The 19,932-nt window shown below is 54.8% G+C and overlaps 1 protein-coding gene across 50 annotated transcripts in view; it reads left to right on the top strand.

The window, feature by feature from the left end:
• Positions 1-19,932, top strand: part of CELF4 (CUGBP Elav-like family member 4) — a 299,708-nt gene that overhangs the window by 249,557 nt on the left and 30,219 nt on the right. For 30 of the 50 annotated variants that reach the window (XM_057526853.1, XM_057526865.1, XM_057526850.1 and 27 more), the window contains exon 4: positions 19,427-19,555. In XM_057526853.1, the coding sequence (XP_057382836.1) occupies positions 19,427-19,555 (129 nt within the window). The remainder of the gene's footprint in view (positions 1-19,426; positions 19,556-19,932) is intronic. The other 20 variants (XM_057526851.1, XM_057526858.1, XM_057526860.1 and 17 more) reach the window with 1 other exon arrangement.

The raw sequence follows: 19,932 nt of genomic DNA on the forward strand, positions 1-19,932 counted from the left end.
AGGCATCCTAGAGCCTGGAAATAAACAACATTCAAGTTTTCAAAAGGTGAAGAGGCTGGATTCCAAAAACTGGCAGCTTATCAATCTTGAAGACAATCTTTGGCAATGTTCTAGAATGAATTTGTCAAACTGGGGGAAAGTGATGGTGAGTTAGGAACCACTATGGTTCACCCAGAACGGGCTGGGTTGGGGGCTGGGTGCCTGTCTTAAGTGGGCACTGCTGGGCCTAACCTGGCATCATATCACCTAATGGGGGCAAATGGCAAAGTTGCCCAGGGTCACTCAGAGCTGGGTGAACGGGGAGGGAGGTCCCTGGAGACAACCGTGACCTTTGTCTTTGTGTCCTTCTGTTGAACATTTTTATCTAGGATGTGGGGAGGTGGGGGAGGAAAAGTCATAGAAGCTGAATTTTAAATTACTCATGACTCACAGCTGGTCTGGAGGAGGAGATGCTAGATCATACATTCAAAACCCAAAGACATCTCCCCAGTGAAGGTCTCATTCCAGATGCAGTGTCGTGTGAGCCGCTGTGCCTCCCCACTGCCTTTGCCACAATAATAGTACCGAGGTTCCAACGGCTTCCTTTCTGAGTTCCCAGAAGCTACACCCCTGTTGGGATGAAGAATATTGGAAGATTCTGGAAACTGTGTAAAATTGTGTATTTGCAAGTTCTTTGTCGTTTGGCTGGCTGGTTGGTTGATTCGTTTCTATGATCCCTCCCTCCCTGACCCCTACATACTTCACATGATAATGAGACAAGAATCCTTTGGGGTCCTTTGAGAATCTGATGGAAGCTATGAACTTTTTCTCCAGGAGAAATACTCATAGATATGAAATGGTGTTGACCACTTCAGGGGGTCCACAGGCCCCCTTTAGCCTGTCAGAGAGCCTCCTAGGAAACCATGGATTTCCAATAACCGGCCCCCACCTCATCTGGCAGGTTCAGCCCCTCAGCTTGACTCAGTCTATTCCTTCCTTCCTGGGAGAGGAGGGGCAATGATCATACAATCCCTTGGTGACTGTTGTGAGTTAAATAGTGTCCCTCCAAAATTCACGTCCACCTGGAACCTCAGAATGTGACCTTATTTGGAAATAGGGTCTTTGCAGATGTAATCAAGTGCAGATGAGGTCACACTGGATTAGGGTGGGCCCTAGATCCAGTAGGACAGGTGCCCCTAGAAGAAGGAGGAAATTCAAACACAGAGACACAGAACATACGGAGAGAACACCATGTGATGATGGAGGCAGAGACTGGAGTGATGCCACTGCAAGCTAAGGAAAGCTGAGGATTGCCAGCAAACACCAGAAGCTAGGAAGAGGCAAGGAAGGAATCTCCCCTAGAGCCTGTAGAGAAATCACAACCCTGCCGACTTCTAGAATCCAGAGCTGTGAAAGAATAGATTTCTGTTGCTTTAGGACACCCAGTTTGTGTACTCTGTTTTGGCCACCCTAGTGTAACTGAAAGTGGGGGCCGGCTGCTCGCAGCTCCAAAGCCATTAAAGAGGCAAGGTTGGTGGAAAGGAAAGCTTGCTTTATTTTGGATGCTGGCAAACAGCGGGGGTGGGGGGTGGGCGATGAGGGCGGATTCCTGTCCAAAGGCCGACTCCCCGCCACTGACAATCAGTGGGCAAGGGCTTTTATAGACAGAGGGAGGGGGCTACACGCAGAAACAGCACAGTCAGCTCTGACAGTCACCTTGAAACTGGTCATGCGGTGGCCTGACCAGCGTCATCTTGATTGTTTTAAGTACAGTTAATCTTCAGTTCCAGGGCTGATTTATTCCCATTTCCTTGAGGCCAATTCTCGGAATTGTGGCAGCTTATGTCATGGCCACAATCTGGCCATCATGTAGTTAACTTCTCTCACCTGGTGTGAGTTTCAATATCTACAAGACAGCTCACAGGATATGGCTCGGGATATTATCTACAGCCCATGAAGAGGAACTAAAGGTCCTTGACTGTGTTTAATGACTATTATTATTTGGTCTCCTTTGACTGTTTTCCTTTGTTTCTGCATTTTCTCACTTCTCTGATTAAACTTATCCTTTGGCTAAATTTTTTCCAGAGACAAAAGGCAGGCGAAGGACAGTGTTTGGGGCAGGGGTGTGGGGTTGTGGGGTCGGTCCTGCTCTGTTTCACTAGGAAACTAGTACAGTGCCCGAAGGAAGCTGGGGCTGCCCTCACCCACCACACTGCATGGGTTTCTGTTGGTCTAGACTGTCCACCTGAGCCACTGCCACCAGGTAGGCCCTGGGTTTGCCAAGAAAGGGTTACAGGCCACTTGAAGAGACGTTAGCAATCCCAGCACATCCATCTTGATAAGTTTTATTATAGCCTACCAGTTTAGACTAATGACTCATTTATTGTATAACATACCAGCAGTATATTTTTAAAATTTTTTAAAATTAATTGTCTCAAACAAAGGTGAAATTTATAAAAGTGTTCAGAAACGGTGCATATTATAAAACTGCCTTGCAGCAGGAGATGAAATTATTACTAATATGGGATCAAATTATTACTGTATTGACTTAGCTACTTTATGACTTTGTAATGGATTTCTTCATTATTTTCTTGGGATTGTGGCATCCATGATTGCATTAAAGTCTGTTAATCTATGCAAATGTCATTAGGCACCACTAATAACCAGGCAACTTTCCTCCATTTCAGGGACCATGCTAAGTACTTGGCCTGCGTGGGTCACTTTCAGGCGGCAGGGAGTAGGCAAGGCAGGGAGCAGGCAGCTCTCCGGGAAGCCCTCTCCAAGCACAGCCCCACCCAAGGCAGAATGGGTGGGTGCTTCCAAAGGGCGGTTTGAAGGTCTTAGGAAGGTCTCCTTGCCCAAGCCATCACACATCTTTCCCCTGCAGTCAGAGGGCCTGACTTGTCACCATAAACCTCCATTCCTTTGGATTAAGGCTTTCGAGGGCCTTGTTAAAATGCTTCTGTCCTAGAGAGAAAACTGCATCCTCTCAATGTCCACCATTATTGCTCTGGAAGTGACAAGGCCTTCAAGGGGAGCACAGGGCCTTTCTGTGTTGGGACAAGAGACTGGACAGTTTTTTATGAAGGTAAAAAATGGGGCTGGATCTAATCATGGGTGCTACCTGAATAGAGTTGGCCAAAAAAGGATATTCTTTTTTTTTTTTTTTTTTTTTTCAAAAAAGGATATTCTTGGGGACACCTGTGGACCTAGAGACCTGGGAGGGATGTCCCCAGTGTGGTGACCTAGGGGTGGGCGGGGCAGATGAATAGAGGTAACCACCCTGTGAGCAGTCCTTTATTCAAAGAGATTCTATTTTATTTTAATTTTTATTAGAGTATAGTTGATTTACAAAGTTGTGTTCGTTTCTGCTGTACAGCAAGACACATATGTGTATATATACATATATCCACTCTTTTTTAGATTCTTTTCCCATATAGGTCATTACAGAGTATTGAGTAAAGTTCCCTGTGCTATACACTAGATCCTTATTAGTTACCTATTTTTTATATAGTAGTGTATATATGTTAATCCCAATCTCCCAATTTATCCCTCCCCGCCCTGGTAACCATAAGTTTGTTTTCTACATCTGTGACTCTATTTCTGTTTTGTAAGTAAGTTCATTTGTATCATTTTTTTTAGATCAAAGGGATTCTAAATCCCGGTGGCCTCAGGTCCGCCCACAGCTGCAGGCCTAGTTATCCCATCACCCAGGAGAGGTGGTGAGACCAGGCTGACTCCCCACCCCAATCACAGAGCTGATCCCAGCGGGTGGGAACCAAATCCAGGCCCCGGCCACTAAACCCAACGTCGGTTCCCATTTTATCTTTGCTGAAGGTAGACCCTGGTCAGGCTGGGTGTGGGATAGAAAGAGATGCGTCTGTGGGCCCAGGCTCCCTTCCTAACCTTTAGTGCTCTCAGACTAAAGCTCCTCATGAATACATGGGTTACTGTTATTCACTCCAAGAGCATTTATCAAGCGAGCGTGTGCCACGTGAGGCCCTAAGCTAGGCACTCCCAGCAGCGAAAGACAGCAAGCTCCTTTCCTGGCATCGACAGAATTAAACACCATCCACTCACGGTTTTGTCTGAAAGCTGTGGTGGGACTCAATCCTTCCAGCTCTTCCAGCTGCATCAGAGGATGAGCTTGAGTTTGAGGCTCAGAGAAGGGCAGACACCCGACCCAGCTGGCAGCTTTGGGGGACTCAGGGCTAGAAGCGAGTTTCCTAACTGCAGGTCTGGGGTGCTCCCCGCGTCCACCGCACTCCCCTTCCTGGGCAACAGCACTGCAGTCTTGCAGGTGAGATGGTGCCAGGCCTAGGGTTCACTCACTGCACGTTGTGCTCCTCGAGCTCCGGCTGCCCTCCTTGGATCAGCATGCCCAGACTTTTCAAGGTTAAGAGCCATGTTGAACATCAAAAATTCATCAGCACCCCCCCCTCCCCGACAGATATTTTACTTTGAGTATCCATTGTTTGAGAGAATGCAAAATGGCAGTAAGCTACATCGAAGTCAGCAGTGCTTTTAAATGAATTGCTACTTCTTAAATCACAACAGCATCTATATGCATTTGAAAAATAGGCCCATCTACCCAGGAGTGAAGTATTTCTGATGCAGTCAACAGACAAAGCTTGAGTGCCTGGGACCCCAAGTTCAGGTGGCACCAGTGCCCTAGGCCATCTGGCTGCTGTGTGCTGGGAGGGGAGGAAGGAGGGCAGGGGCACGGGGCTGGCAGGGATCACTCCCAGCGGCCACTAAGGGGGCACCTAGGCTGAGTCCTTGTCATCCCTTCCTTCTCCTTCTCCTGTTCCTCTCTCATCAGCCTCTTCAGCCTCCTCTTTCTCACCCTAAGCCCAGGGTTGGGGGGTGGGGGGCCCCTAGCTGGGGCTGCTGTAGCAAATGGGACACTTCCCACTGCCCATACACACCCGTCCCCGTCCCCACTGCGTGTCCTGTTACATTACAGAGCCCCTCCCCTCCCCTCCCGCCCCGCCCACCCTCTGTGGCCGCCCCAGCTCAGCACCGTCATCGCCCTTCTCCCAGCCACCAGCCCCCCCCCTCCCCCGACCCCTCTGATCCTTGCCCAGCCCTATCCCTTCATGCTGCCTTCCCTGCATCGAATTTTCCACTCTCAGGCCTAAATGCTTATCTGGTCCCTTTGATCATAGGGGACATTTTCTAGCAAAATCAGTCCTGTTGAGGTGACATAAGCCACCACATTTCAAAGACCTCCCGGAAGAGGGCAATGCTGAGTCCAAAGGCATAGAGCCCAAAGGACAGAGTTCCAGGCCCTGGGGCAGACACGTGGGAGTCATTTTCCATCGTCTGCACCAGAGCTGGCAGAGACACCTGGCTCTGGTCCCACCTATGCCACATACTGCCCCAGTGAGCTTGAGCCTGTTCCTGAGCTTCTCTGAGCCTCAGCTGACTGATCTGTCAGGTGGGGATACGACCATGTTGTATTGCAGCATGGCAGGGAGAAGTGGACAGAATGCTGGAAGTGCCCAGCCAGCGCCAGCCCTTGTGGAAGAGTCTGGCTGTGGCGGACTGAGGAGGACTGAGGGCGGGGCGGGGGGAGGTGCCCCAGCCAACGAGCCGGGGTCTTCACCCTCCTCCACTTCCGGACATGCCTGCTCCAGGCATAGTGGGCCCACAGCACTGTCACTTCCGGCCACACACCTTCCAGACCTGCTGGTGGGAAGGTAGTGTGGCTTTTCCCAACACAGTTCTCCAGCAAACAGGCACTGGAGTTGAGTAAAATTCTTTGCATTCTCTCCTCTGTGCTCCCATCCCGGGTTTCCTTCCTTATCCCCACCCTTTCCTGCCCATCTCTTCCCAGAAAAGGGAGGCAGACAGCCTGTCCTCAGTGCCCGTGGTCTCAATGGTCATGATGGTCCACCCTGGCAAAGTCTTCATGCTCTGCAATGTAACTCACCACCCCATCAGCCCCATCCTGCTCTGCCTTCCATAGCTAGGCCATTCCAGCCCCAATTTGGAAACACTTTTGCCCAAGGATCATATCTACTCCTTACATCTCCCAGTAGTATATACCTTGCACACAGTTTGTTGACTGACTGCATGACTGACTCGAGGATAATTGAAGGGGTCCAGGGCTGCCCCACAGCTGGCTTTCTGCCTTCCTGCAAACTGAACTTCATGGTCACCAAGTACTGCCAACCTGAAGGCCTTGGAGGGCCGCTCTGAGTGACAAGAGCAGGGTCCTCTGTAGTTTGCAGTGCCAGCCACGCACCAATAGTTAATATGCTGCCACCCTTCTAAATAATTTGTTCTCTAGAGGAAACTGACACTCCCCTCACAATTTCATTAGTCATTAGAAATAATGACATCTTGCAAATCGTGCAGCCCTTTCCAGTTCCCAGAGCCACATGCTCTCCTGAGCTCACCAGAGCCTCGCAACCATCTGGTTGGGGGAGGAGGGCCTTCTGCGTGGTGGATGAAAGCTCGGGAGCCAGACCACCTGGGTTCAAATCTGGGCCCTGCAGTTTTTAGCTCTGGGACGTCCAGAAAGTTACCAAACCTCTCTGTGCCTCAGTTTCCTCATCTGTAAAGTGGGGGTGACAGTTGTACCCACCTCATAAAATTAAAGTGCTCGGAGCAGTGCTTGGCTCGTGGCGAGTGCTTCAGATGAGTCAGCCCTCATTGTCCTCTCTGAGGGCACGGGTCCCAATGGAGGGAGTGAATGGATGAATCTCTGCATGTACCATATGGGCTGACACCTGCCATCTAACTGCAGGGGCCAGTCCAGCCTACCCGACTCCAAAAACCAACCTGCTCTGTGGAATCGGAGGGCATGGCCTTGGGCTTTAAGGAGCATGCATCTAGAGGGGAGACAGACAGGAAGGGAGGTCCTCCTTAAGTATCGCGGGGGCTCAGGAGGCAAAACATCAAAGAGAAGCTTCAGGTGTCCCCAGGAAACCAGCCCCACTGCAACCTTTGTTAACCTTAAACCCATCAGACAAGTGGATGTTCAGGGGCCTGAGCTGAAAGAGAAGTTGCTTTAAGACAGGTCTTGAGCAGAACAGGGTTCCTTGTTCCTGAGAGCAGATATCCCAACAGGTGTGGGTGGCCGTGACTAGTTTTCTCACCTTTTACATTTCAAGCCCGTTATCTGAAGTCCTCAGAAACATCTTGGCCATCCATCCATCCATCTATCCATATTTACTTATCACTATTCATGTACCACCGATCATAAATCTATCTACTTTCTGCAATCATTTTTCTCTCACCTGTGTATCTGTCATCCAACATTTAATCTGGATATCTAGCATCTATTAATAATGTCTGCCATCTGTCCATCTCTGTGTCTATCTGTAGTCCATTATCAGTCATGAGTTAATACAGTGAGTATTCGTGTACTTAAACCTGGACCATCTAGTTCCAAGGGGACGGGGGTGGGGTCAGGGGTGACTCCAGGAGGGCTAGGGTGGCTGGAACAAGGATGGATGGGAAGGAAACTGGAGGGCTGATGAAAGAAGAGCCTGGGACCCTCCTCTCACAGCTGGCCTGGCCTGATGGATGGAGGGGAGAGGGGCATGAGTGAGGAGAGAAGAAGAAGAGAGGGAGGTCTGCTAAGCCATTAGAGGGGTGGGCTTCATGCTGACCTAGATAATCCCCCCTCAGTCTACCCCCCCCCCCAGATTAGTACAGTGTCTTTCCAGGACAACCCCGTGAGGGATGGGGGGATGCCCGGGCTCAGGTGTCAGGGCAGAGAAGGTGGGTGCTACCCTCCACCAGCACCAACACACACAGAATCCTGCAGTCTAAAGGGCTGAGCTTCTGCAGGCAGGCCGAGGGCAGAGATGGGGTGCCCAAGAAGAGATGGCCAGGAGCAGCCTAGAAAAGACCCATCCCAGCCCTTCCCGGCCCTGGCTGTGTGCTGGTATCACCTGAGTAGCTTTTGAAACAAACGAAAACCAAAAACATAGAGACCTGGACCAATCCATATCTCAGGGGCTAGCTGGGCACATCTGTATTTTGAAAGGCCCCAGGTGAATTTCATAGCATCCAGGGGTGAGAACCACCATCTTACAAGATCCAAGACTCCTGCTGTTATTCTCAGAAGTGTGTCTTGAGGAGGAAGGAGCAGACTTTGGTGCTCTAGGGGCAGGACTTGGGCTCTGGGTAGGGTTGAGCTCTCCAGGGTGCAAAAGAGGAAATATTCTTCTGGGCTGCCTCCATAGGGGCCAGGGAGACTTCTGCCAGGGTGTTCAGAAAGCATCATCCTCACCGTGGGTCATACTGGGTGAGGCTGGCCAGGTGACCTCTGAAGACTCCATCCCCACCCAGGGCCACCAGAAGTCCTTGCCACAGTGCCCAGGGGTGGCGGATGGGCTTGGGAGCTGCAGCCTCTGGTCCAGGTGTGACTCCTGCTGTGTTAGACTAGTCAGTTTGACCCTGAGCTGCGTGCGCCTCCCCAGGAGGACAGCAGGCAGGCCATTAGAAGCTGGGGTGTCCCTCTCCTCCCTTGTCCCACAAGAAGCTAAGCCCCACCCTCAGTGTTAAAAATGAGCCATGGGTCAGAGGGGCAGGAGGTTCGCCGGGCACTGCATTCTGTCTCTGGCTGTGGCAGGGGGTGGGGAGGAAGGGGGTGGACCCATGAACACCACTCTCTTTGTGAGGCTGTGGGAAGATCTGTGGCCAAGGTAAGGCTCAGCCCGTGGCTAGGGTTAGAAGTTGGTCTATGGCCGGGTCATCTGCAGGCGGCAGACAACTGTGCAGCTCTACGGCTCAGCTAACAAGAGCCCCCTCCACGGTTAACAGCGACAAGCACTCCAAGTGCATACTGTTACTTCTTCCTCGGTATCTGTGGCCGCCTCAACTAGATTCTCACCCCGTCAATGAGATGTTCTTAAGGCATTCCTTGGTCTCTCCTTTTCTTGCCCCTGCTGCCTTGTGGACCACCCTGCCCTTACCCACCCCCTGCAGAAACCTTCTCCCTTTGCTGGAAAAAAACCCGGCTTTGTCTGTCTCCTTGAGAGCTGAGGACAAACTGGCCATAATTTATGCTCCCGCATGATATAAAGGAAAAAATGCCCCATTATGCTATAAATTATCCTGTGATGGATAAATGCTGGAGACTGCGCCAGACGCCAGCGGAAACCCCATTAGACAACAGGGTTGGGCTGCAGAAGTCCCCATAGAACGCGGGGCCGTCTGTCGTGCGCCACACGCCTGGGACGGATAAGGTAGCAGATCTAATGTATAATCAGTTACCTGGAGAGCCGGCCACGTGCCGCAGCCCCAGTGAAAGGTGACTTCTACTTAGTGCCGCCGCGTGCCCCAAGCTCCTTCTGGGAGGCCTGGCGCAGACTCACAGGCACGAGGGTCATGGGCTGAAGGCCAGAGAAGGAGGTAGCGAGGGATGTGGGTATGGCCTCCGGACCCCTCACCCATGCTGCGCCTCTAGGGCTTATCTCTTGCCTAACTCAGGGCTCCCACGCCTGCCCATCTACTCGAAAAGCACAAGAGAAGAGTGTGCAGGGGCCATTCGTGGCGCCCCCGGGTGGTGGCAGTCTTCTGGCTCGGCCTCCCCGGTCATGCTGCCAGCCCCCAAGGGCACAGAGCCACACCTCTGCCCTGGGCAGGTAGCAGGGGCTGGAGGGGTGTGGACCGCGAGTGGAGGGGATTCTGCCAGCAGGTCCGATTCTCTGTGTGCTGAGGGGAGAGGACCTTGCAGCCTGGATCCCAGGCAGAGGAAGGCCTGGGGACTCATCAGGACAGAGCTTAACATCTTTGGTCACCCAGGAGACTTCAAGACAGCCGTGCTCTGGGCAGAGGGGCGAGTGAAACTGAGGAGGGGCGGTGAGGCATGTCTGCGGGTCGTCGGGCAGTCAGGAATCACGGAAGCCTGCTCCACCTGAGCTAAGCAGGGCCCCGCCAGGCCCCTCTTCCGGGCTCTGAACAGAAGGCCTGGCCCACGCAGAGCAATGGGGTTATTAGGCCTTTGCCAGCTGTCTGTGCAGACACGGAGGGGTGGAGAGTGAAGAGAGAGAGAGATCTTCAGGTAGCACTGTCTTCTACCAGGAAGGAGGGTGACCTGAGAGCTCAGCTCCATTCACACCCCCTGGGTCTGAGTCCTGGCTTCCCCAGCGACTGGCTATGTATTCTTGGGAAAGATATTTAACTTCTCTGAGCCTCAGTTTCCTCATCTGTACGGTGGAAAGAATAAAATATCGGTTATGCTTGCAAAGGGCTTATTTCAGTGCTGGCGTCATGGTAAATATTTGATAAATGAGAACCATTCTGATTATTAGTATTGTGGCGGTTATAACCGCCTCATGCAGGAGTAGGTGTGGTCAGAGCTGTGGTCTCCCTCGGGCAGGGGCACCACAGAGCCCTGGGGAGGGAGCCCGTCTGACCAGTGCTGCCTGGGGGCAGCAGAGGCTCTGTGATGTGGGAGCTCGGTCCACTGGCTCTTGTCATGAAGAAGACACCAGGGTGACATTGAGGGGGGTGGGCCTGGGAGTCCAGTTGCACCACAGAAGAATCCCTGGGTGCGATGACTTAGGAGCCAGTCTGAGCCAAGAGAGGACATGGTGGGCAGTGAGTATGGACACAGGTGAGGAGGAGCCTGCATGCAGGGTCTGAGTCCCAGGCTAGGCTTCCGGTGGTCAGCGGTGAGGGTGCAGGCTTGGACCTTGAGGGAATTGTTGAGAATGTGGTGGGTGGGGAAGAGGAAGGAGGGAGGGGGGTGTGTGTCACTGTGACTCCTCGTCCCACGTGCCTGTCACACTCCCTGCCTTTGCACATGCCGCGCTCCCTGACCAGCGATGCCTGCCCCGTGCCTTTTCCACCTGGCAAACCCTGCATGTGCAGCCCCTAGGGCCTGGCTCAGGGCTTCTAGACACCCCACATCCCCAGAGCTCATCACGTCAGGCTCTGTGCCTGCAGCGTGGCCGCTGCCCACTCATCTCCAGGAGACACTCACTTCCCAGTTTCTGAGGATTCCTGGAGTTCAGTGTCCTGCAGATGCCAAGGACATGATCTTGGAGACAAGAGGAGGAACTGCAGTGCAAGCGCAGTGCCCTGCCCTGGGGCAGGCCGTGCATGGGGTATTCCTGAGACTTCACAAGACCTACGTTTCTGAGCAGAGGGATGGAGGGATCGGGGGAGTCAGAGTGTGGGCTGCCTGTGCAGCCCCTCACAAGGCTTGTGCTCAGTGAGATGGGAGCACCTGCAGGGGCCGAGCAGGAGATAGACAGGATCTGCCCTGGGTTGTAGCTGACTCCTGCGGCTGCCCTGTGGAGAGCAGCCAGCAGGGGCCTCGGTGGATGGCGGGAGACAGTGAGGAAGGGCCTCTCACGGCCTGCGCCCTACCCCGAAGCATTTGGAAGGCAGAGCTGGCTGAAGGAATGCGAGTGGGGGAGACTGGATGTGGCCTGCATCCTCCCACCCCGACATCAAACAGAGACCATCTGGAGGGAGCTCGGCAGATCAAGGCCTGGCACGGCCTGCCCCGGGGGCTGGAGCGGCTGAGGGTCCTCATTTGCATCCCCAGTGGAGCGGGAGCCCCATCTCGGCCCTTCTCACCGCCCCATCTCCAGCAGCCTTTAATCTGGTTTGATGTCTCCTTCAGCCTTCTTCCCAGGCAGGAAGGCTTTTATCCTTGGGAGGCGGCTCCCGCCCAGCTGCACCCCCGGCCCTGGCTCTGGCACAGTGTGAGTTGTGGGGACAAAGGGGGGCATCGCTTGGCTCCTTACTGGCTCACTTCACATGGCGAGCTCTCCCAGGCCTGGCCCGTCTCAGGAGGGCAGTGACACGGTCACATGGCTGCAGAGGGACCCCAATCCAGGCCCTTAACCTTGTTGTGGATGGTGAGGCTGGAAACTCCCGCACCAGCAGGAGAGCAGGCGGTTGTGGGTCCCCAGGCAGGAGAAGAGGGGGTGCAGACCCCTAGCCCTACCCACTGCTCCCCTGTTTGAAAGGCAGGTGTGGGACTGCGTGCTGCCCACCTCAGGGCTGGCCAGGAGGGGGAAGAGGAGGCCCCTGGACTCAGGGTGGGGGCTCAGCAACCTTGAAAATGGCACAGATTGCAGTTCAGACGATCAGTTTGACACCTACTTGTCGCTTAGGAGCCAGGGTGCTTGACGGGTCAGGACACGGAGAATTCATGGAAAGGGCACAGAGGGGTCTCAGTGTAACTTCGGGGGAAATGTCTCCTGTTGTGGACGAATCCAGGCAGACCACGTGGAGGATGCTGGGGAGCGTCTCAGGGGCCCCCAGATGCTGCCATTCGGTCAGGCGAGGCAAAGGAAAGCCCGCTTCTCAGGCTGACCCCTGGCAGATGACCGCTCAGTGTCCCTGGGGTCCTCTCCACACCCCAGGGGCGGGGTGGGCGTCCCCATCCCACCAGCTACCGCTGCTGCGGATGAGCAGTAGTCCTGGCTGTAGCTGGCACAGAGCTGCATTTATTGAGCATTTTACTCTGTGCCAGGCTCTGGGCTAAAATCCTCAGGTACCTTAACTAATTTCATCTCCCAGCAGCCCTATGAGGTGGGTGTGATTATTCTCCCCTTTTACAGATGAGGAACTGGAGGCCCAGGGAGGGTATGTGACTTGCCTAAGGGGGCCCAGTCAACCAGGATTTGACAAAGAGCCTCAGTTACTCTCTGCAAGATGCCCCGGCCCCGCCCCTCCTGTCAAGTCTGTGTGCCTTCGATTCAAGGTCCTTCCTCATCTATGGGTGAAGTTAGGGAGAAGGAACAGGTTTTTCCCCCTAAGACTCACTGCCTGTGGCCCTTCGGGCATGAAATCACTCCCCAGGGAGAGCAAATGGTCCTGGGATCCAGAAGGCAGTCTGGCAAGTCCCCTGGTCCCACAGTAAAGAGGCTAAGAGATGCTGAGGGTCTGGCATGGCCTCTGCCAGCAGCTGAGGGGCAGGTACATGGGTACCAGGGGCTCTGGGTTCTGGCCCTGCCCTGCCCACCCCCAGGGCCAAAGGCTCAAGAGCAGGAGAGAGTCCTCCGGCTCAGTCACTGTGAGTGTCTGGAAGTTTCTTCTCACTCCCCAAACTGCTGCCCTTGGGCCTCCAGGGCCCTATGAGAGTGTCTCCTACAGGTCTGGCCCTACACCCCCCGCCCAGCCAGGCCCTCCTGATCTCCTAGCAACCCCTCTGCCCGCCCCACCAGCCACAGAACCCAAAACCATTTATTCCCTACCCGGGCCCCTGGCCCCCCGGTTCACCCCAGCTCAGGTCCCCCCACAAACCCTCCCTCGGCAGCTGGAGGGAAGAGAACAGTAAAAGTCTATTGCGGCCATAAAGGCATTAGCCATCTGAACACTCGTCCACGGCGCCCCAGCAGCCATCTATCCTTAAGCAGGAAATATTGTTTAATGCCTATGGTAATGAGCGAATCAAATTTTGAAAATTAAACCGGAATTTGAGCATTAGCGCCAGGGTGCTGGCATTTGGCAAGTCAAGTGGTGCTGCTGCCACCCACCTCCTCCACCCTCGAGGGCCCACTCATCCTGCCCAGCCAGCAGGATGCTCCCCGCACACACATCTGGGGGCCCCGAGGCACCACCCTGATATACCCCAAGAGGGGCCTGTCCTCAACTTGCTGTCAGTGTCTTGCTTCTCTCTTTTCTGGGCTCTCCTTTTAAAATGCAAATCCTTCCAGCCAGAGCCCCGTTCTGCCCAGACGTTCTAAGTGAACGAGAGAGAGGAGTTTGTCTCCCACCTGGAGGGGCAGGAGGAAGCATGAGATTCTGACAACTAGACTCCTCTGCCTTTTCATCTGCACTTGAATCTTCCCGGAGGTGTCCCCCAATGCTAATAGGCTGGGAAACTGAAACTCAGAATTAGATTGAGGTTCTGGGAAAATGAAGAATACTCCCGAGGTCAGAGGACTGGGAGATGTGTGTGTGTTGGTGGGGGGTACGGCAGGCAAGAGGGAGTTGGGAAAGCAAAGTCCAGCTCCCCCTGAACCCCCAGGCAGGGACCACTTGGGAGCAAGTGAAAAGAACAGCCAAAAAGGGCCCTCCCATCTCTCAGCCTTTGCTCAAATCCTGTTGTGGGTCTGGAGCCCCTGACCCTGACGCCAGGCCACCTCCACCTGGAAGCCTTCAGGGTGTTGCTGCTGCCCCCTTCCCCAACTGGCCCCTACAGACCTGCAGTCCAGAGCTATTGCCTGGCTGTCCTCTCTCATGGGGGCTCCGTGGCAGAGGCTCTGGGGCCAAAGACTGGATTCTCCAGGGATCTGAGAGCCAAGCATCCCCCCCAACACACACACTTGCCCAAAGAGGAAAACCAGAAGGGCCCCCAAGACTCACCTCAGACTCTCTGATCAGCCAAGTCCCAAGTACACAGTAAGTGCTCAGTCAGTGCTTGCTGAAGGAGTGACCAGAGGCGGGATGCCAGGGGCTCTGGTCCATTCCCTCCTCAGGTGGTTGTAAACACGTGCACCTGACAGAACTTGGTACTTTTCCCATCCGTTATTTCATTGGCATCCCCCCTCCCACAGCTCCTGGGGAGGGGGAGGAAGATAAACTGTGCCCACTCCCCCCGCAGTGAGAGCAGGACATCTGGGCACAGAGAGCTGAGTTGCCCGCTCTGGTTCAGGAAGGGCCGGGACTAGTGCCAACCTTCTGGGGTGTCACACCCCTGCCTCCTGGAACCCCAGGTGCTCCCTCACCCCTGCAGACACAGGCACTCATAGCTTAAAAGAGCAGGAAGGTAGCAGCAAGGGGGTCAGGATTAGGAATTCAAGAGACTCCAAGAACCCAGGTTTAGTCCCGGCCCCAGCTGCCCCGACCTCCTCATCTAAAAAAGGTGGGAGCCTTGGTGTTTTCCAGGGTCCAGCCCAGCTCTGCCATTCTGCGGCCTTGTTACTGCTGGGGAGGGCACACCAGCTCTGGGGGCCACTCTGTCGCAGCTCTGCTGGCCTTTGTCTTGTTCTGGAACTTGTTTATTGTGGACGGCCTCTGTCCCCATCCGGAAGTCAGCTCCAGTGAGCTGACTCACCTCTCTTGTTTCCTGCTGTAGAAGCAGGGCATGCAACAGTGTCTGGCACAGAGAGGTTGCTCAGCAAACAGTTGTTGAATGACTGCGGGAGCATGAGCCCCTTGATCGGCCCCTGGACCAGGAGGAGCCCACGTGAAAACCCAAAGGCAGGGGAGATTTGGGGTATTTGCCCATCACCCAGCAGGTCACTGGCAGAGCCCGTGACAGCCAAAGCTTTCCTGTGCCAGCCACTGGGCTCAGCGCAGGAAGTCAGAAGTTGAGCTTAATGGGGCCGCCTGCCTGCCCTAAGCTGGGCTCTGTCAAGAGGCAGATACTGGGCTGCAGACCAGCCTCCTGCACCTCTGAGGGAGACTGCTCCCATGCGGTCTCAGCGACCTCCCACTCAGGGACGTCTTCAGCCCATTTTCCCCCTGGCCCTGAGGTCTGTCCTGGCTTCACCTACCGTCAAGGTGGCCTGCGTGGCCCAGTCCCAGCAATACCTGCCTGAACATCTCCCACAGCCCTCAAACGGGCTCAGGCTGGGGGTTCACGGGGGGAAGTGAGAGCATCACAGCCCCACCATCAGCCAGGGACCCTGCGTCACTCAGGCAGGAGGGCCGGGGGCAGGGACTGCTCAGCCTGTCCCAGGAAATCGGGGTCTGTGTCCATGATGGAGCAGGTGGGAAGTGGCTGGGGAAATGGAGTCATTCTGTGAGACTCTCGCTAGGTTGGCATAAGATCCAAGACACCAGCCAAATGGTGTCACTGGTCGTCTGACACAGCTTGGGGACAGAGCCTTGGGAAAGTGGCCGGGGGGAAGGAGGGCACGGGGGTGGGGACACAAGGAGAGGTTGTCCATCTCAGCTGAGCAGCCGCAGCCTGAGTCCAGTCCAAGTTGTCACTTCAAGCGCTCCTCCCCCAGATGTGGATTCTCTGGCCTCTCCCTCTCTGTGACCTCTGTCCCCTCAAGTCAGGGCAGGGAGCTCCATTTCCTCTTCCTCCTGGATATAGAACCCCAGGTCATGGTCATTGCTGTTGTTATTACTGCTCGCCAGGCTCTGTCCTGCAGCATCTCCTGGGAGCCTATTGTCCACCACATGAAGAGGGCTGAGTTATTCCCATCTTAGAGACCGAAAACCCTGAGGGGGCGAACAGGTATGCAGCTGGAAGGCAGCAGAGCTGGGGTGTGAGCCAGTGGGCCTGGGCCGAAGGAGGACATCCACCCTCAGACTCAGAGTCCTTCCACTGCCTGGTCTGAAAGACAAGCCTTAGAATCACTCACCCAGTACCAAAGCCAACTGGAAATAAAGAGGATTCTAGAAACAAATAAACCTTTGTGTTGGGTGGGGTCTCAATCCAGATCACCTAGAAGAAGTGAGTCTGCAGCCAGGTTTATTTGGTTTCTGGCAGCCTTCCAGAAAGGTAAGGCTAGTTGTAGTTTCCCTGGGGAAGTCCGGACAGGCAGGAAGAGGGGGAGCCTGGCCCCCTCCACACTGGGAAAGTCCTCCATCAGGAAGGGCTCAGGCCTGGAACGGAGAACTGAGAATAGGCAGTAAGGGGTGATTTCAGGGAGTGGAAGAAGGAATTAGAAAAAACAAACAAACAAACAAACAGACAAAAAAACCCTGGCAAAAGGGAAGTGGCTGGCTAGAAAGGCACGTGGGGATGAATTTTAATGTAATCAGAAAGCTGTCATAATGAAACGAGAGGAATATATTCAGACGTCAGGAGAGAGGCAGGAGCTGCTGTTCCAGCATCTAAATCAGGCTCGGTGCAGGACCGGCCTTCTCTTCCGTTCCTAGTTCCTTCCCGGGAGGAGATGTTTGAGCAGGAGGGTCAGGGATGAGCAGGGGGCAGGTTTTCCCTTCTTTGTCTTCCTGGAAATCCCATTTAATTGGAGCCTTTAAAAGGGGCTGGGGGAGGGGGAGCACCTGGCCGACCTGGGGAGCAGAATTTCAAGGCTCTACCGAAGGCTTCAAAACTCGATTCACTTCATGTAAATGCTGCTGCGCTTCTGGGAGTTAAACATAAGCCCTCGGCCCTCTCGCCTCTGTCTCTGCCCTCTCCTTCTGCCTGGCTCTTCTCTCCGCTCTTTGTTTCTAGTTCTTTTTCCTCTGTCTCCGCCATTTCCCCTCCCTTTCTGCTCCGAACCCCATCTCCTCCTGTCCCTCCTCATTTTCACCCCTTCCACTCCCTCTGTCTTCCTTCCTCTTGGTCTCCCAGTCTCTGCTTCCCCCAGCCCAGAGCTTGGAGTTGGGGATGCCTGGAGATGGGGCGGGGGCGTGCCCAGCCCTGCCAGCGCCTGAGCCGCCTGGCAGAGCACCCAGGCTAGGGCAGGCTCCAGGCCCAGAGCTTTGGCTGAAGCCCACCCATGTTGGAGGTCCAGGCTGGCATGCCCTGACACAGCACTGGTCACAGGAACTGGCAATGATACCCTGTGGGCATGGAAGGGGCACCTCATCACTGAGAGCTTGCCCAGTGCTGAGTGCTCCAGGCTGGGGGTACCAGCAGGGCGGTGGTCAGGCCTTCCTGAGCAGGAGGACTCTGGGGTGGCCTGTGAAGCAGGGCAGGGCCTGGAGGTTTCCTCTGCTTTGCTCCAGACCCCAGGTCAGCCCCTCATCTCTATGTGAACTCTCCTGGCTCTGTGAGTGACGGGGGTGCTCTGGAGCAGGAGGTACCAACCACCCTGAATCCAGAAGGACATGGTCCTGGAGTGCCCTTGCATTCTATGGAAACCATGAACACATGGCTGTTTGCAATTTTGGGGTGGGCATTTCTGCAGCCTTGGCTGTGCGTGTCAGTTATCAAATAGTCAACAAGCATCTAGAGGGTGTTTGCCACCACAGGGACCCTGTTCCAGCAACTACGGCTGCCTAACAACTTAGCCCCAAACAGAGTGGTATAAAACAACCATTTATTATGCTCATGGATTCTGTGGGTCAGGAATTCAGACAGGGCACAGCTTGGAGGGACTGTCTCTGCTCCAGGACGTCTGGGCCTCAGCTGGAAGACTCACAGGCTGGGGCCTGGAATCATCTCAGGACTCATTCACTCCATGTCTGGGGGCTGATGCTGGCTGTCAGCTGGAGGTCTGGGTTCCTTTCCGTGTGGACTCCTGGTATGAGCTAGTTGGGGGTTCTTCACAGCATGGTGGCTGGCTTCCGCAGAGCAACCATCCCCAAAAGAGAGAGCTGAGAGTGGAAGCTGATCCTTTTTATGACCGAGCCTTTGAAGGCAGCTCCTGTCACTTCTGCCATTTTTTATTGGTTAGAGCAGTCACAGCCCCACCCAGATTCAAGGGGAGGGAACTTAGACCCCACGTCCCTGGGAGGAGTGAAAGTCACACTGCAGTAAGAGCTTGTGGGATGGGAAATCTTTTTGCAGTCACAAGCTACTACAAATCCACACAGCCTAATGTGATCCCTGTCACCCTAAGCACACATGTGAGTGTTGTGAACAAACCATTTGGTACTCAACACAAGCGTGGGGGGAGGCTGCTGAGGGAGCCCAGTCTTCAGAAACAGGCCCTCCAAAGTGCCCAGGGCTGAATTTCACAGCATGAATAGGAAGGGGCAAGAGGAGGGAGCACCAGATGTAGGTAAGAACATGTGAGGCAGAAAGGAGGTGTGCTCCTGGGACTGGCATAGGGCATTCATTCATTCATTCCATAGCTCAGTCCTGCGGGCCTACTATGTGCCTGCTACCACTGCTCCAGCAGAGGCCTGGCCTCTTGCCTCAAGGAGCATAGATTGAGGGGTGGGGAGCTAGACTGAAACCCACTACTCAGGCAAAGCAGTAAATACTTGTCCTTTGAATTTTGGACCATGGGAAGGGCTGAGACAGAGAATAAAGAAGTGGAAGGAGGGGCTTTGATGAGAAAGCAATATTTAAACTGAGACCTAGCATTAGAGGATTCAACTTTGTGATGTGGAGGACACTCCAGGCAGAGAGAACAGCATATGCAAAGATCCTGTGGCAGACTTGCCAGTTGTAAATTAATTTTGGCATCTGGGGGTGAAAGTGGCTGAGAAAGATAGTTTGTGTCTAAGAGGAGGGAGGAAGAGAACGTAGGGCTGCCCACATGACCTGTGTGCCGGTAGGTGAGCGGCCAGACCAGTGGCCCTGCCCCTCAGTGTGAGGTCTGCTCTCTAGGCAGGAAGGGGCAGAGTCGCTGCAATCCTGCCCCCGCTTAGACCCAACCCCTCCTACCTCCCCTCCCCCTCTGGCCTTGCCCTCCTCTCCCCCTAACCCCCTCACCCCGCGTCCTTCCTCCCCTTGTCCTTCCTCCCCTTCAAGCGGTGTCCCACCCGCCTCCCTCTCCTTGTTTTCCCTCCCCCTCCTGCTGTGAGCCCCCTTCCCACCCCCTACCCAGCTCCTACCCTTCCCCTCCGTAACCCTTCCACCTCCGGCCGTGCCCTCCCCCCGGGCCCGACCCCGCGCAGCCGGGCCCCCGGCCCGGGTAAGCATCTCCTAATTTTGTTCCAGAAGATAGAAAACTCTTCGTGGGCATGCTCAACAAGCAGCAGTCTGAGGACGATGTGCGCCGCCTCTTTGAGGCCTTCGGGAACATCGAGGAGTGTACCATCCTGCGCGGGCCAGACGGCAACAGCAAGGGTGCGTGGGGGCGGGGCGGGGCGGGGAGTGGGCGGGGCGGGGCCGCGGGTCTCCTGCCAGCCTGACGGCAGAGTCCCGAGCCGTCTGGGGCTGGCCCCGTCGGGCAAGCGGGGTAAGGCTGCTTGGAAGGGCCGAGGCGCTTGGGCCTGCGGGGATGGAAAGGCCGCGATCCAAGTGGCGGGGGACGGCGCCACTTAAGGGTCCTTTGAAGACTCTGGCCGGTCCCGGTCTTTCTCTGCCTCCTTGTGTTGCTCTGAGTTTGTCGGTTCTCTCTCACTCTTTCTGTGTCTCACTCTGCTTTCTTCTGGGAGGCGCCCTCTCCCCTCGGTCCCTCCCGTGCCCCATCTTTCAGTCCTCGCGCTTCTCTGACCTTCCTC

The sequence above is a fragment of the Balaenoptera acutorostrata genome, chromosome 13 (genome assembly GCF_949987535.1).
Source record: "Balaenoptera acutorostrata chromosome 13, mBalAcu1.1, whole genome shotgun sequence".
Lineage (NCBI taxonomy): Eukaryota > Metazoa > Chordata > Mammalia > Artiodactyla > Balaenopteridae > Balaenoptera > Balaenoptera acutorostrata.